At 40.3% G+C, this 16,994-nt stretch overlaps 1 protein-coding gene across 3 annotated transcripts in view; it reads right to left on the bottom strand.

Moving 5' to 3' along the window:
* The window catches only part of KCTD1 (potassium channel tetramerization domain containing 1), a 189,689-nt gene that overhangs the window by 44,697 nt on the left and 127,998 nt on the right, over window positions 1-16,994 (bottom strand). For all 3 annotated transcript variants that reach the window (XM_012740435.3, XM_012740436.3, XM_012740434.3), the window contains exon 2: window positions 6,015-6,193. In XM_012740435.3, coding sequence (XP_012595889.1) covers window positions 6,015-6,193 — 179 coding nt within the window. The remainder of the gene's footprint in view (window positions 1-6,014; window positions 6,194-16,994) is intronic.

The raw sequence follows: 16,994 nt of genomic DNA, 5'->3' as shown, positions 1-16,994 counted from the left end.
CTCAGGTTGACTTCTACTCATTGAAAAACCTCCAATAACCTAGTCTGTGACTTTTAAATTTGACATGGACATTGAATTATTAAACATGTGGATTTAAAGAGCAAGTTATAATAAAAAGCTTTCGATTCAATGCCATGCAATTATTCTGCAAGCAAAGTGCAGCAAACTGTTTGGCAAACCTGAAGGCAATTTTTTTTCCAGCATTTTTGGTGAGTCAATAAAACACAGACCTGTGGGACAAGGATGCTGGACCCATGTGTAGGGTATGTAGAGTTAAAACTGGAAGGATAAAGTCATAGGAACAGGCGGAATTCCCAGCCCTAAAGCAGGATTCACGGCAAACTCCCTAAGCTGGCACATAACAATTACAATAGAAAGCTTTGCAACTGTCCTCCAAACGTGTGCACCAATCCCTTACAATTGCACTTGTCTGGCTTTCCTTTCGGTGTAGCTGCACGTAAACAACCCGGTAATGGCTACAGCATCTGAGAGTGACGCACGCCAAAAGCCGGCTCGCGGCTGGCAAGGCACACATGCTTGGCATCTCCGTCCTAAAGCTCCAAATACACACACCCCTTGGGTGGCCATGGGTGTCGACTGACTGCAAGGCTGAAAGTAGAGTCCTTTGAGTTTTGCAATTACCTACATATGCCAGTGTGCTTAGCAACTCTGCTGCTATTTAGGAGAGAGCAATTTAGCATAATCTGCTTATGTGGGAGTTAACTCATGTACTGGATTTAAAATGCACAAAAGCTCTGTCAAGCAGTCAGGGCGGATGGCTCAGGGGATTGAAACATGAGATCTCGCCTTTCACCTCCAGGTCACCGGCTGACAGACAGCTCTATCAGCTAAGACCCCTGTCTTAGGACCACTCCGTAGGTTTGGTTAATTAGAGCAGTTTCAGCCCACTTCCTGGTTTTAAAAAGTCCACATCTGAATTACCAATCAATACTGCTGCTATTAAGACTGTTTTTGTTAGAGGAGACAGTCAAGACTAGAGTATTCCTAACTTTGAACTCGGACTTTTGTCTTCTTTTAAAGCAGTCACAGAATGTATTTTTAATATCACATACATGGCTAAGAAGATCTCTAGCATCTACCTCACATGTGTCTAGATATCTACAAGGTACAAATCAAGCTAATAAACTATTGAGCAAGATATATTCTATTTTTTTTTAATATATCCATTTAAAATCTTTTCTTGATGGCGATCTATTTTTCTTGACTTTTTTCTTTAGCTTATTTGATGTAACATTACTACAGATCTGAACCGGGTGTTTTGCTTGGGGATCACAATTCAAAATAGCCATCAGAATTGGCACTCTTAGGACCCTGTGAAAGGGCTCGGTGTTTATCACTGATGGGGTGTAGATTAGCTTCTGTCTCATAAACACCTCCAAAGAGCTGGTCTGCATCTCACACACACACACGTTGGTTAAGACAGGGTAACCTCACTGATGTAGGCAAACAAATGCTTCAGTTAATTTGAGAAAATCTGAAAACTTCAACCCCTTTAGCTGAAAAACCACTTGATGGTGGAAGTGAATACCAAGGCAAGTGATTAACCTCATGAGATGTAACAGTCAGCTTGCTAACTGAATCTCTGATCAGGGCTTACAGGCCGAAAAAAAGCACGGGGTCTCTCGCTCACACACACACACACACACACACACACACACACACACACACACCCGCGGTTGAACAAGGGTAACCTTGGTAATTAAAGAAATGAAGATTGAAAGGTATTTTCTTTGGTGAAATGGCCATTACGATACAACATGAAATATTCATTAAGGAAGAGGCCTATATTCTTGGAGGGACCATACATCTTGGTGTTGTTCAAAGCCAGATGGTGAAAATCAAGACCCCTTTAGAAAATTGCAGAGGTTCCTATTTTATTGGTCTGGGGCAGGGCCTTGCATGAGTTTAATGCTTCCCAGGTGCTTCTCATGTTCAGCTTTGTAGTGCATCCTACCACTTTCTGGGGACAATGTTCTAAGGCTGCTCTGTAACCAAAAGGGCAGGTTAAATATAGAGAGAATTTAAAAATCACCTATAATATTTCAAAATGGCATAAAGGTTCTTTGTAAGACCTTTGAAATCATAGAAAGATATTACACCTTTTAAGGTCACTTGTTACATGCAAATTGGTACTTTTAAACTATAAATCTTCCCTTGAAATCTTAGACAAAGCCCTCCTCCCTGCTGAGCTGCGCTAAGGCAGAGACAGATGAGACAGGAACCAAGGGCTCTAAGCGGGTGAGACAGAGAATGGTCCCACAGGGTAAGAAGGGTGTGAAGCATCCTAGGATTTATCCCAAAAGGGTTAATAATATGCAAGAGATTTTCCCACGCATTGGAAGGATAACCTGACACTTACAGGAAAAGCATGAAGAACTATTTCTTCTTCTGTCTCTTTGATTGCTAAGGTTTGTGTATGAGTCCCATTAAAGTGGCTGTTGCTTTGAAAGGAACATTGAGTTATTTACCAAAAAATCCCCCCAAAACCCAAGAGGCAGCAAAGCAATGCACGGTGATCAATTCAACATCTAAACCAGTGTTATATGACCAGTGTCATTTGCTTTAGGTATAAGCAACAGAAACAGAAGTTACTTTGTAAGGCTTGTTTCAAAGAGTCTTGAAAAATTCTTAAAGATATCTCCTAATGACAAAGATGAGCTTGGAACTTGTGACAGGTGGGGGTATTTAAGGTGCAGGCAAGGAGTCCCCCAAGACTGTAGTAATCTAGCTATAAGGCTGTTCCCATGTCTAGGACAGGAAGGAATGGGATATATTCGGAATTTGAAAGGCAGTTTGAAAAGAAACGATTGCTGGGTTTGGCAGAAGGTTAAGTATAAAGGCAATATTATGTGCCAGGCACAGGGCCACGGTGTGCTTTTTATAATCACATTTAATCCTCCCGATGACCTTGCAAAAAGATATTGTTTGTGCCTGTTTTACAAGAGAGAAGACAGGTGTTCAAAAATTGGACCTATCCATAGCCAAACAACTGTTAGGCAAATGGCAGAGACAGCATCCAAACCTAAAACTAATGAATCACTAATTATTTTTGCTATTGCTCCTATAATACCATGGCCCACTGGTGACAGGAAGCACAGGGAAAGATTGGGAAAGGAAGATAACAATTCTATCTTTTCTAATTCTGTTAGTAAAAGAGAAATTCAATTTTTTTTTTTTTTTTTGAGACAGAGTCTCACTTTGTTGTCCAGGCTAGAGTGAGTGCCGTGGCGTCAGCCTAGCTCACAGCAACCTCAAACTCCTGGGCTTGAGTGATCCTTCTGCCTCAGCCTCCCGAGTAGCTGGGACTACAGGCATGTGCCACCATGCCCGGCTAATTTTTTTTTATATATATATCAGTTGGCCAATTAATTTCTTTCTATTTATAGTAGAGACGGGGTCTCGCTCTTGCTCAGGCTGGTTTTGAACTCCTGACCTTGAGCAATCCGCCCGCCTCGGCCTCCCAAGAGCTAGGATTACAGGCGTGAGCCACAGCGCCCGGCCGAGAAATTCAATTTTTGATGTCTATAAGTATCAGGTTGGGAGAGAGGTAAGTTTAATTATTTTTTAATTTTTATTTATTTATTTTTGAGACAGAGTCTCACTCTGTTGCCTGGGCTAGAGTGCCGTGGAGTCAGCCTAGCTCACAGCAACCTCAAACTCCTGGGCTCAAGCAATCCTCCTGCCTCAGCCTCCCGAGTAGCTGGGACTACAGGCATGCACCACCATGCCCGGCTAATTTCTTTTTTCTATATATTTTTAGCTGTCCAAGTAATTTCTTTCTATTTTTAGTAGAGACCGGGTCTCACTCTTGCTCAGGCTGGTCTCGAACTCCTGAGCTCAAACGATCCGCAGGCCTCGGCCTCCCAGAGTGCTGGGATTACAGGCGTGAGCCACTGCACCGGGCCAAGTTTAATTAGATGCTTGTATAAATACATCTGTTCATAGTTCACTGATGCCCAATAGAAATAAAAGGTGAGACATATGTAATTTTATATTTTGTAGTAGCAACATTAAAGAGGTAAAAAGGAAAAAGTGAAATTGATTTCAATAATACATTCTATTTAACTCAATATATTATCATTCCAACATGAAATCAATACAAAGTGATTATTGAGTTGTTTTACTTTTTGGGGTACTGAGTTTTTCAAATCCAATGTATATTTTACACCAAGAGGACATTTCAATTGGGAATGGCCACATATAAAGTGCTCATCACCTACACGTGTCTGCCGGCTATGCAACGACACAGCGCAGGTGCAGAGAACAATGCCATGCATGGAATCTGATGCACGTCTCAGGGTGAGGATAATAAGGGGTGAAAAGTGGAATACTGGAAATACCCATAGAATGAACGATGGACTGAGGGAGAATCTCCAAATGACACACTATTTGAGGTCTTTACCTAGTAACATATAGCACCAACATGAAAGTGGCTAATCATTGGAGAGTCGGGAACTGCATAGATAGAGCCTCTATCCCTCTATCTTCTACCACAGCCAACAGGCCAAGTGATGCCAGGGAGCTCGACAAGGAGCCAAACCCGGCTGGTGTGTGATCAATGGACAGAGTGGACCCAGCCCATTATAGTGAGCACTAGAAGAAAACGTATTGCTTAGGTCATAGACAAATGGTGTCATTATCAATTCCCCTCCTGTATCAGAGCTCAAAAAGCAAACTGAAGCAAAAGGCTACCAGACTGGACCACTGAATTTCACTACAGCTGAGGATTTGCATTTTTGACTCATGCATTTTGTGACTTGATCCCTAGAATGAATTGTTCATTTGAAAAAGCAGCAGTGATTTTCTGTTGTTGAGTTTGGTGTTACAAGGAATGGAAATAGGTATGTTTTTTTAAAGAACATGACTTATAGAACAATATGTTTGAAAAATATAGCCATTATTATAAGATGACTTTGTAGTACCTGCTACAATGCACTCAGGGAAGGTAGGGACTCCATAATACCAATACATGATGGATATGGTCATTTTACTTTAAAATATGTAGTCTTTTGGATAACAAATATAAATCGATTTTGTTTAAATCATTTCATTTTGATCGTTAAATCCAGAAGTCAACAGAGAAAATATTTCATCTTTCTTCTTCCCAATCTTCACATTCTTTCATAAACTATCAGGTAGTGAAGTGAAATTTTAAAAAACCCTAAAAATCCCCCAAATCAGTTTTCGTGTAGCTTAAGGTGACAGTGATTTTTATGTCAGTGCTATCCACTGAGGCTGTAAGCTACCTGTCATCTGCCACTTTTAAGACACTCTTAAAAATGCAACTGGTGCCCTTCTGAAGCTCAAGCAGTGTGTTTTTCTATTTCCTATGAGCAGAAACAAACAGAGAAACACCCTTTTCCCTGGCATCAGCCCACAGAAGCTCATGCCTCCTTCCCTATCCACCAGCAGGGCTGGTGACAATAAATTCCCTAACGAGATCTGGGTATAGTCCCTGAATTTGGACAGAGCCAGGAGGGTCATCCCAGGGTACAAAGGAAATTATTTCTTTGGAATTCCTTTAGAAATGGGTGGGTGTGGGAAGAAATATCTCATAAACATAAATGTATACTGCCTATTTGTAAACCACTCTCCCTCTTCAAACAGTTCGTAAATTTATTTACTTGCCTCGAACTTTCTCTTAAGTTCCACGATCCTTCACTTTTTTTTTAAACAAGACTATTTTGGCTTCCTGGACTTTTGCATCCTGTTCTAAATATAACACCTCACTGATAGAGTCTCTCGTTTTTTGTTTTTTTTTTTCTAGTTCACAAGTTGATGGGGCAAGTGATCTCCTCCTACAAAATTGTCAGGACTTATAAGCTATACAGCCACGTCCGAGAGCAACCTCTGCTGCAGGGTGGCCCACGTGGCAGTTTCACGTCCTCACCCCAGCCTCAGTGAGGCCACGCTGCTATGCTGGTAAAAGGAAAAACAGTTAGATGAGCAAATACATGCACTTCGGAGTCTGACTTCTCCGTTTTTCAGATTACCTTGATTCAGGGTATTTGGTGAGGGTAGCCAGGCTGCTGGTGTACATGTGGCCGCCCACGTCGATGTGGACGGGCGCATTGGATTTCGTGAGTTGTGCTGGAGTAGGAATGCCTTGGTTGTTCAGTGGAGATGCAGGGGATCTAGTGATCAGAGGTCTTGACATATTGGGCCGACTGTCCTGCAGAGAGAGAAGCAAGTTTAGACATGTTTTCTCTTTTCAGTGGAAAGAAAGGAAATACACATAGCATAAAGAATAACCAGTGATTAATGCTGACATTCATTCGATAATAAAATCTGGAAAATCAGCAAGCCCTCACTTTTGTTATCATGAATATTAGAAAAACAAATTCTGTAGTAAAGAAAAGGAAAACGTCACATGCTTAGAATCAAGGGGCTGACCGAATGCTCATCTCAAATAATTCTGAAGACCAAGAGCTTTCATTATACTAATAAATTCTTGCATTTAACAACTGGAAAATGGCATGTGGAGAAATTCTATTCATTCTGGATGAAGAGACAATCAACACTTAATATGCACCTAAATAAAATATGTATGATTTATCCTTCTCTTTGAAAACTTCCTCATTGCTGTGCACTTGGAATAAAAGCAGACCTTCGGCACTTGTGTTCTACAAAATGTTTTCTTAAATTTCTGTTTTTTGAATCAGGGAAAAGAGGCATAGCTGGTCTGGCCACTGGCTCACATACTTAAAGCAACCTTGCAAAGAGGCAACACAAGTTTATCAGTTAGCAAATTAAAAAAAAAAAAAAATCAACCCATATTTTACCTACCTGTTTGTTCCCTGTGTATTTCTCTGCCAGCCCGTGGGTGTGGGTATACTTTGAAAAGAATACACCCTAGAGTGATGTATGTGTGGTTGTGAACCACAAATGAGCTGCTCTTCTGTCCACCTGACTTCTTGAAGAAATCAAGTTCCCAGAGTGGAACTGAAGCAGATGTTGATGCAGAGATGTGTCATCACAGCAAAGGTGCAATGTGAGCAAATGGACCGGAATGAGGGTATCACATGGTGGCAGCAAGAACATGCATCAGAAAGGCTACGCTTGAGAAAATAAAATATTATGTCCTTTTCATGGATACAATATAAATATTTCAAACACTATCAAAATGTGGTTGATTGCTTTTTTTGGGGGACAGAGTTTCACTCTGTTGCCCGGGCTAGAGTGCTGTAGCATCAGCCTAGCTCACAGCAACCTCAAACTCCTGGGCTCAAGCGATCCTTCTGCCTCAGCCTCCCGAGTAGCTGGGACTACAGGCATGTGCCACCATGCCCGGCTAATTTTTTCTATATATTTTTAGTTGGCCAATTAATTTCTTTCTATTTTTAGTAGACGTGGGGTCTCGCTCTTGCTCAGGCTGGTCTTGAACTCCTGACCTTGAGCGATCTTCCCGCCTCAGCCTCCCAGAGTGCTAGGGTTACAGGCGTGAGCCACCACACCCAGCCTTGATTGCTTTTAATTTAGAGCCCAAACCGCACACAAGTCAAGTCAGGTCTGTGGCACTCCAGGAAGGGGTCTATAATTGAGGAATAAGCTAAAATAGCATTTATGTATGAATTCTGTAAGTCTGATGACACACATATACTCTCAGATTTATAATTTAGCCAGAGATGGTTTTTAAACACGCAAACAACAAGCAACAAAGCCAGTGATAAGGCATACCAAAGGGATTTTGAAAAATGCCTTTGATGGAGATTACAAAGGGGAAGTCATCTAGCTTTTGTGCATAAAACACAGCATGATAAAATATAAATTTGCAAAACATCATAGATTTTATGATCTGGAACAGCTTTAGGAATTACCTGGGGCACAACTGTTAGACTACTTAGCATTAACCACATGTCCAAGCAAGACTGTGAGTGCACATGCTTTCTGAAACTCAACATCTACTATAAATGGAGTGGTGATTGGGCCTTTACACAAAATATTTACCATCTGTGTTGTGCTTTTCTACATGCTGAATTAAACAGAACCCAGAAACAGTCACAGAAAAAGAGTTAATGTTTCAGTTCTTAAATTGGGTGGTGGGCTCAAGGGAGTTCACTACATTATTCCCTATAAATGCATATGTATTTTTAACAATGCAAAATAGACATTAAAAAACACAAAAGGATGTTTGCAGCACACAAGGAAAAGGAATTAAAGGGGTATTGGATAGGGGAAAAAACTAAAATAAAAAATAAAAAAACAACAAAGACACAGTTGATACAAAATATAAAAGTTAAGTTTCAGAAATAGTAAAAGTAGCATTTTAAAATTTAGATGACAAAAGACACATTTTTCCTGTCTTTTTTTTCCACCCTTCAATCCTTCAAGACATCTGAATACATTTTTCCCTTTAAAATGCAATCATATAACCTCCACTTTTAAGAGATACATACTATCTGACTTCCTTTTAGAAAATGATTTCCTGGCTAGACACACACACACACACACACACACACACACACACACACACACGCACACGCACGCACACACACCCTCCTCCCTGTTACATTTCAGCCCATCACAGCACCACAAAGTCTATAATAGTTTTTCAATTGGACACATTCTCTGTCCCGCCTGAGGGTGCTCAGGCGAAAATGAGCAGATTTGCAGGGTTAATACTGTCGTTAGTCTGTGACCCCATTCCGCACAGCTCTAACACTGCAACGTCTATACAGAAGGAGGGAAGAAAGCGCGTAACTGATCGGTTGAAGGATTCCAGACTTCTCAGAATATATACCGTTTACAACGTAAGTCATAAAGGTATGGATATTGCTAAATTTAAAATTAAATCAGTGTTTCTATAACTGGGAGTGGAGGATGGACATGAAACCTTAAGGGCAGGATTAGAGCTGCCCGCCTTTGGGGAGCCCCCCCTCCCCCCTGCTCTGCTCTTGGGCTCGCTCCCCATCCTGATGCCTTTCTGGTTCTGTGTCCCCTAGTTATGGTCATTGCTAAGGCATCACCTGATATTAGCTAGCAGAGTTGGTATTGTCTGTATGGGACAGATTGTAAGAACTTTAAAAATCCATAGGCTAGGTTGGGGGTGGCTATTTGGGGCTGGCAGGGGGGTCTTGGCACTTGTAATGGACCTTGGAGTTGACCTCAGTGTTCACCTCATTGACTCCAGATGCTTCATGTAGCACGACTGTGGCAATCCCCTCCCCTCGCCAGTAGCTGGAGCTGATGCTCTCAGCTTCACCTAGACAGTGAAGTCCCGGATGGGATGCTCGTTCCTGCAGCTGCCGTCTCCCTGCCAGCAGAAGGATGAAACTGATGCCCAGGATGGCAGAGCTGAGAGCCAGAAAGAACCTGGTCCTGACACTGAGACACTGAGTCAACCGACTCTGAGCCTATCTCTAGAATTCCTGTCACTTGGGCAAATAAATTTATTTATCTTCTTTTCTGGGACAGAGTCTCACTCTGTTGCCCAGGCTGGGGTGTGGTGGCACGATCCACAATTAAAGCTCACCACAACATCCTCACGTCTGGAAAAGAGGATGTGGAAGAGGTGGGACGCTAAGAGCCAGTGTTCTTAAACAGAGCTGTCCAGTAGACCTGCCTGCAGGGATGGAAATGCTCTCGCTCTGCGCTGTTCAATGTTGTCATCACTAGCCACAGGTGGCTACCTGAGCACCTGAAGAGTGACAAGCGTGACCCAGGAACCGAATCTTTAATTTTAATTTATTTTACCTAATTTACATGTTAATTTACATAGCTACCTGTGGCTAGTGGCTATCATATTGGACAGCACAGTACACGTGGCTTGAATTTTTCTTATAATATTTGAAAGCCCAAATCCTAACAGGCTTCAACTTACCACTCGTGTGATGGGGAAATAGGGGTGTTTTAGTATTTGATACAAATGGTGTAGGATCCCAGAACACATCCATTTCCCTCTCTCCTTCTAATAGAATGTCTCCCTTCTTTACTGATACTATGAAAAAGAAAAAAAAAAAAAAATGATGCCCTAAGGCTTTGATAGAGCACTGAAGGAAAGGTACCAGACACAAAAGAGCACATTCAGTGTAATTCCATTCTTATGAAGTGACAGGCAGGCACAGGAACCTGTGATGGCAAAGATGAGGTCGCTGGCACCTTTGGGGGTACTGCCTGGGAGGGGCAAGAACAAGCCTTGGGAGAGCCACAAAAGTTCTACATCTTGATCTGGGTGGTGACACGGTTGTATACATGTGCACCCTTAAGATTTACTCACTTTATTATAACTCCTACTTGAATAAAAGGAAACCAAAAATTATCTTTAAAAAGGACCTCCTCCAATCAGAACCCTTACTGTTCAAATATTCACTTCAATTTTTGTGAAATGCCATCTTAAAAACAAAAAAAGGTCATAAAGGTGTTTATTATTTCCTTTCATAGAATTCACTGAATCTAAAATACTCTGACATGAACCAGCCCATGGGAATTTTCTTTCTAATTCCTTCTTTTCCCTTATCTCCCCTGCACAGATTTTCCAGGCATGTTGATCAGTTTATCTTTAAAATTTCCCTCTCCCAGGTGCTTTCCGTTTGCTGCTTCCTTGTAGCTTAATCATCCAACTCACCTACCCAACAGACCAGCAACGATTTTTAGTAGTAGAATCCTTCAAGGGATTTGACTTCAGGCATCTTTCAAAAGCAGCAAGTGAAAAATTTGCCTCCGAACCCAGCAGAGCCCTGTTCAAACAGGAGCCCCGGGGGCACTGCCTTGAACAAATGAGCTGAAGTTTAAACTGAAAGTTTTAATGACTTTATTGGTTAAGAATGTATGTCCCTGTCTTGTGTCACGTTTCACTATCTGGTTGGACTATATTACCTCTTTCACTGAGGAAAGAAACAAGCTTCTTCGTGGTACCTCCAGAAAAGCATGTCAATAGTGAAATACTTACATTATTTGATATTCTAATTCATACCATTCAATAGAGCAGTGTAAGAATTTAATATAGATCATACCTTTTCCACAAATTTCAGCCTGGATTAAAATACATGTATTTCTCTCTCTCTCTCTTCTCTCTCTCTCTCTCTCCCTCTCCGTCTCCCTCTCCCTCTCTCCCTCCTTCTCTCTTATCTCTCTCTCTCTCACACACACACAAATGGCATGCTTGGAAAAGGGAGAGTTCTGATTAATTCTGATACTCTGACAACTATAATAAAAGTATCTTAGGAAATACCCTACTTCCTAGGAAATTTGTGACTGCCTTGGGAGTGTTATTTCAGGAATGACACAATCCTACTAGACTCTCAATAATGGTTCTTATAGAAAAATATCACTTTACTGACCATAGTTTCTTGATCCTATAGCAAGACTCCCAGATGTAGTGTCAATGTATGTTGAAAGAGGTCCTAATTGTTTCTTCATTCATTCAAGTTCTCTTTATTGGACACCTATCATTTGCCAAACTCTGTGGTCTCTGTTGACTTTAACTAAATAACAGAATGAGCCTCGAGAGAAAAAAAAAATCTTTTCTGATAATTTCACCTAAGTTAAAAAAAAAAAGGCCCCAGTAGTGCTTCAAAACTGATGAGTACTATACATACAATTTAGAGGACAGTTTCTGTTAATCTCAACCATTTGGAAAACAGCAAAGTCAAGTTTCCATTCACTTTATTCATAGGAGCCCCCTTCAGACTTACTCTTTTTTTAAAGAACTTAATCAAATTACTTTTTAAAATTTTATTTTAGATTGACACATGAGTGATATTTCAATATATGTACACAACGTGTAATGATCAAATCAAGGTAATTAGCATACCCATTACTTCTAACATTTATCATTTCTTTGTGTTACCTTTAATTCATACATGATAAGAAGTGTGGCTGTTGGTTTTCTGGCTCATAGGACAGTAGCTAATTACCAAAATCATGTAAAATTAAGTCATCCAAAAATCAAACTCCAGACTCACTTAGATTGGAAAGTATACAATACACTAAACAAAGATTTCCATCCAAAAACTGCAAAGGAAAACATTTTTCTGAGTTAAGACAATTCTCAAAATTTCATATAGCTGGAAAAGTCACCTACAAAGACTACCCTAAGGGTGTAGGAGAAAGAGCCCTGTTTTTTTTTTTTTTTTTTTTTTTAGAATCCAAAGACCTGGCTTGAGCTCAGCTTCATCCTTTGTGTGATCTTGGAGAAGTTACCAAACCTATCTGATTCCAGTTTCCTTTCCTCTAAGACAGAGCTAAATCCCCCAACCCTCCAGCAGTCGAAAGGCAAACATTTAAAACAGTAGTCAATACAGGGAAGGAAAAATGAAGTTTATTTCATTCCTCTGCACACGCAAAAAATGAAATTTGACAAACCAGTAAACCAGATGCGCAGAGAAGCCCTCTATGGACTTAGTGAGAAGGACAGGGAACAAATTTTATGTAGGTGAGCAGGCAAGGCCCAGGAAAAAGGTAGTGTTTTACACTGATATAGTGAAGGATTATAATACATGGTGGGGTTTAGACAAACAAAATAGGGCAGAGCATAACAAGATGCTCGTTCTGTGCTTTGGACAAAATGCACAAAAGGAAGTAGATAATGAAATCATCATGGTACGGTTCATAAAATGAAATGGCACTGGAGCTGTATGGATTTTTCTTTTAGATAAAAATCTTAATTTTACAGCATACAAAAAAAAAAATAGGGTGCTTCAAAGTTGTTTCAAAATGACCATCAACTGTGTTAAATGAATCTGCTATTCTTTCCTAATCTGAAGTAGGGAAATGCTACCCTTTTTGTTGTGGCCAGGATGAGAGGTTACAACTGTTTATTTCAACGCAGTCTCTCTGCCAGATATGGAGCCCAATACCCTCAACATGCCTTTCTGTTTTTTTTCTTTTTCATAATGAAATATGTGTCTCAGAAACTCCCTTATTAGATTACTAAACTGAGGCCATGAAAAGAACAACTATTCGCCATTTCTCTGCTTTTTGGTCAAAAGGAAAATGAACTTGACAAAAAGAACATTTTGATAGAATCTTGCCATGTTTATTACAGCTGAATTAATTTTCAAATTAGATTTCTTAGATATTTTTAAATTCACTTAAAACACTACAGAGTATTTTTAAAGTATACACTATAGCTCAGCTACAGATATTATTATTATTTTTTTTTTTTGAGACCGAGTCTCACTTTTTGCCCAGGCTAGAATGCCATGCATCAGCCTAGATCACAGCAACCTCAAACTCCTAGGCTCAAGCAATCCTTCTGCCTCAGCCTCCTGAGTAGCTGGGACTACAGGCATGCGCCACCGTGCCCCGCTAATTTTTTTCTATATATTTTTAGCTGATCAATTAATTTCTCTCTATTTTTAGTAGAGACGGGGTCTCGCTCTTGCTCAGGCTGGTTTTGAACTCCTGACTTTGAGTGATCCACCTCACCTGCCTTGGCCTCCCAGAGTGCTAGGATTACGGGCATGAGCCACCGCGCACGGCCGATATTATTCATTTTTTAAAAAATTAAAATGTAACATTAAAGAGACAGTAGGCTCAGTAATAATAGTTTTATAGGGAAAGGCCATTTTTACAAAAATATGTATAGATACAATGAAAAATTCCAGAATTACATGCAGCAAAATATTAGCAGGGGTTGGGATTGGTTGATGATGCTACAGGCAAAGTTTTTTATGTTTTTATTCCTTTATGCTCCTCAGAGTTGAGTATTTATTTATTACTTCTGAAATTTTAGGGAAAAAAGGAAAAGAAAACAGCACTACATTGCCCAATTAAATCACTTAGCACACACTCTTGGCACTCTGTGATATTTTACCTTCATAATAGAGATGTTTTTGGACATTTTTTAAAGGACTGAATGAAGAAATACAGAAATGGAACTAAATTTAGGGATAATGCTTCCCTCCCTTTATTTTCTTGCCAAGGAGGAAATGTGCAGAACCAAAAATTAAATGAGCCTCAGGTCATGGTAAGCTCATATTCAGCTGACATAGAAGTCTATTTTGTTTGATCCTGAGAGAAAGGGGCAGTAGCCTGTGGTTTCCACACTCTTGGGGCCTATCTGGTCATCTGTCCCCTCTTCCCAGATCCTTCCATTCTCAGCTCTAAAACACAGCCAGAGTAAAACGATGAAAGCCGTACATGTACGTACACCTCTTGCATGTCCAGAAGTCGGTTCTGCATGTTCTCTTGGAGGGAAGATGCAAGTGACAGCAAAGGTTGGCAACAAAACGGTATCTGACACTAGTAGAGGGCGTTCAAGTCTGAAATCAGAGACCTCTGCACAATGTTAGGTATTATCACCATTTCGCAGAGAAGGAAGTTGACTCTGAGGTCAAGCGCCTTAGCCTATAATTATCTAGTAATAAATTCACTGCGATATTTGACCACTAGCCATTGTGTATCCAGATAAGGTTGCCCCTCTCCTATTACTAGGCTATACATGCTCGGGCTTTCCCAGGAGAAGGGACGGATTTGCCTTGTTCCTTTGATCGGGTGTGTTTGGGGGTGACCATGCAGCCGGAGGGTTAGAAGGATGGTTAGTGATCACAGAGAGGGCAGGAGCAGGCTGGCCCAGGAAGTGGACACTTCCCTGACCACAGAGCATTGGCATTTTATTTACTCCCCTAAGTCCTAGTTCTAGGTGCAGTTAGCAGGACACATCTGCCCCTAAATAGGCAATACACTTGACTTATTGACTTTCTTGCATGTGGTCATAAAAATTCCTCCTCCAGCAAAGTATCGAAAGCTAAATGCGTTCCTTTTAACCTTCCTTTTAACTGAGTTTCTGGGAATCTCCTCTTAGATTTCCAGATGTCTATTTGCTTGAATTTTTGCATTGAAAAAATTAAAATACACAGGTTTATAAATATATGTTTATTTTATACAATAGATGTGTTCATAGAAAGTTCATTTGCTCATTCATTTAGAAAATGTTGGCTGACTATTCTATTTGGTGCCAGGCTAGGGCACTTCAGGGAGTTGAGAGTTTAATCTGAGAACTGGCCGTAGGCAAAGGTAATTCCTGATGACAAACAACACTCACGATAATAAAATTTTTTAAACCAAATTGTGTGTTAAATATTCTGAGAACTATTTACGCATACTCTTAAGTAAGCATTTTGAAGCCAAACAATACTTTGGTACAGTAAAGAATGCACCTCTCTTGGTTTTATGAATCCAGGGCATATTATTTTAAAATAAGACTCACCTATATTTAGTAATTCCACATTACAGGGATCACGCTTCTAATTTTTGCCCCAATTACCTTTTAAAGAAGGAACTACTTCCAGCACTTCTAATGGTGTTGACATCAGTTGAGGTGCCTGAGCTCAGAAATGTTTTCCCCAGGATACGACAGCATAAAGACCAAGTTTTAGTCTGAACCATGTCACCAACGGGTGATGTGGCCCTTAGCAAATTGTTCTCTCCCTTCAGTTTTCCCACTCGTAATACACACAGTTGGACCAGATGCTCTACCATGCTCTTTCCAGTTCTGAATTTTTACTAGTCCTACGACTTTTAAAAATATAAACCATAGAGTTTTGAATATCTTACGAGAGCTAGCATTTTAGAAGGTCAGAACTGGAATTCAAAATTCCTTTGAAAGAAAGGAGAGCTGGTCACGAAATGAAAGGCATTCCAAAAGTATGAGTGCAAAATGAAGCCATCTCAGGGCGATTTCTTAACAATCACACCATTTTCTCCAGCTGATTGGGAAGATTAAATTTTAATCACTTCTCCTTTCTATTTGCCTACAGTGGCAGGAGGAAACGGGAAATAAAATCAAGTACTTAGTGAGCAAAATGCCTACTTCGAGAAAATTCTTAGGATCACTTGGCTGGGAAGTTAATTATTTATTTATATCTTAAATTGGTCTGGAATATCAGATCGGTCTGAAAGCAGCTTATTTGAGATTCCCCTACAGAATACAATAAAAATTTGCTTCAGTGATGAGGCAATGCTTTTGAAAAATAAAGTCAGGATCTCTTGCGAGCAGAGTCAGTGGCATCTTTTCCAAAAGACACATTGGGTAATAAAAAAAAAAAAAAAGAAAAAGAAAGGGCATTTAAGGGAATTAGTGCCTATGTGTATACCCTAGACCCAGTGGGTCGTGTGTCCTGTTGACAGGCACACCCCAGGCCTAACGGTTTGCCAAAAACACCAGGTGACATCTGGCACTTGCTGGGACCTTTATGTTCAGAAGATATACAGTGACTGTCTTCTGGATGTTGGGTCCTATTTCTTAGTTATATTAGTCCCATTTGGAGCTGCTAATGGGAACTGGTATTGAACAAATGTAGAGCTGGTAGAACAGGCTCCTCTGGCTCTGTCCCTTAGGATGTGGCCAAGGTAGCATCTGTCTACAGCCCACTGTGGCCAGTGACGCTAGGAGACCCAATGGTGCCTGCAGTTGAACTGCCAGCCCTGGTATTAGCACAGGAGATTTGTTTCTCAAAATATTTTGGAGAGAACAGCGGTAGATAAAACTTCCTGCTTAGGAGCAGATGGGTGAGAAGAAAGCGCTGGAAGTACAGATTAAAAAGAAGGCATTCGACTGAGCACTAAAGACAACAGTGAACAATCCTCCTCCTCCTCAGTATTTTATTGCATTGAGCTATTCTTTACAATTTTTCACACTGTAAAGGAGACATCTGTGTTCTTGGAGATGTATCTTAAAATAAAAACCAACAAGAGTACAAAACAAACCAACTTTTAAAAGATCAACCTGATTGGGAAGAAAAGTTTCCTATAAAAAATGGAAATTCACTAGAAAAAAAAAATCATCCCTTGTATTTACATAGTGCCTTTATGCATATGAAGTAGTTACCTAAGAGATTCCAGAACTCCAAAGACTTTATGAACAATCATAACCTGTAAGTCTTTTAAAAGGACCAGAGAGGGAGGAAGGAAAGGCCAATACTTTTGCAAAGATGGAACACTGGGGCAGCAATATTTAGATTAGTTGCCCAAGGTCAAAAAAGTTAGTTGAATTTAAAGTTGGAAGCAAAAGACCCTGGAATCAGAGCTAG

Source organism: Microcebus murinus, chromosome 17 (assembly GCF_040939455.1).
Source record: "Microcebus murinus isolate Inina chromosome 17, M.murinus_Inina_mat1.0, whole genome shotgun sequence".
NCBI lineage: Eukaryota > Metazoa > Chordata > Mammalia > Primates > Cheirogaleidae > Microcebus > Microcebus murinus.
The sequence above is the reverse complement of the archived record's forward strand: the minus strand, read 5'-3'. Positions and strand labels throughout refer to the sequence as shown.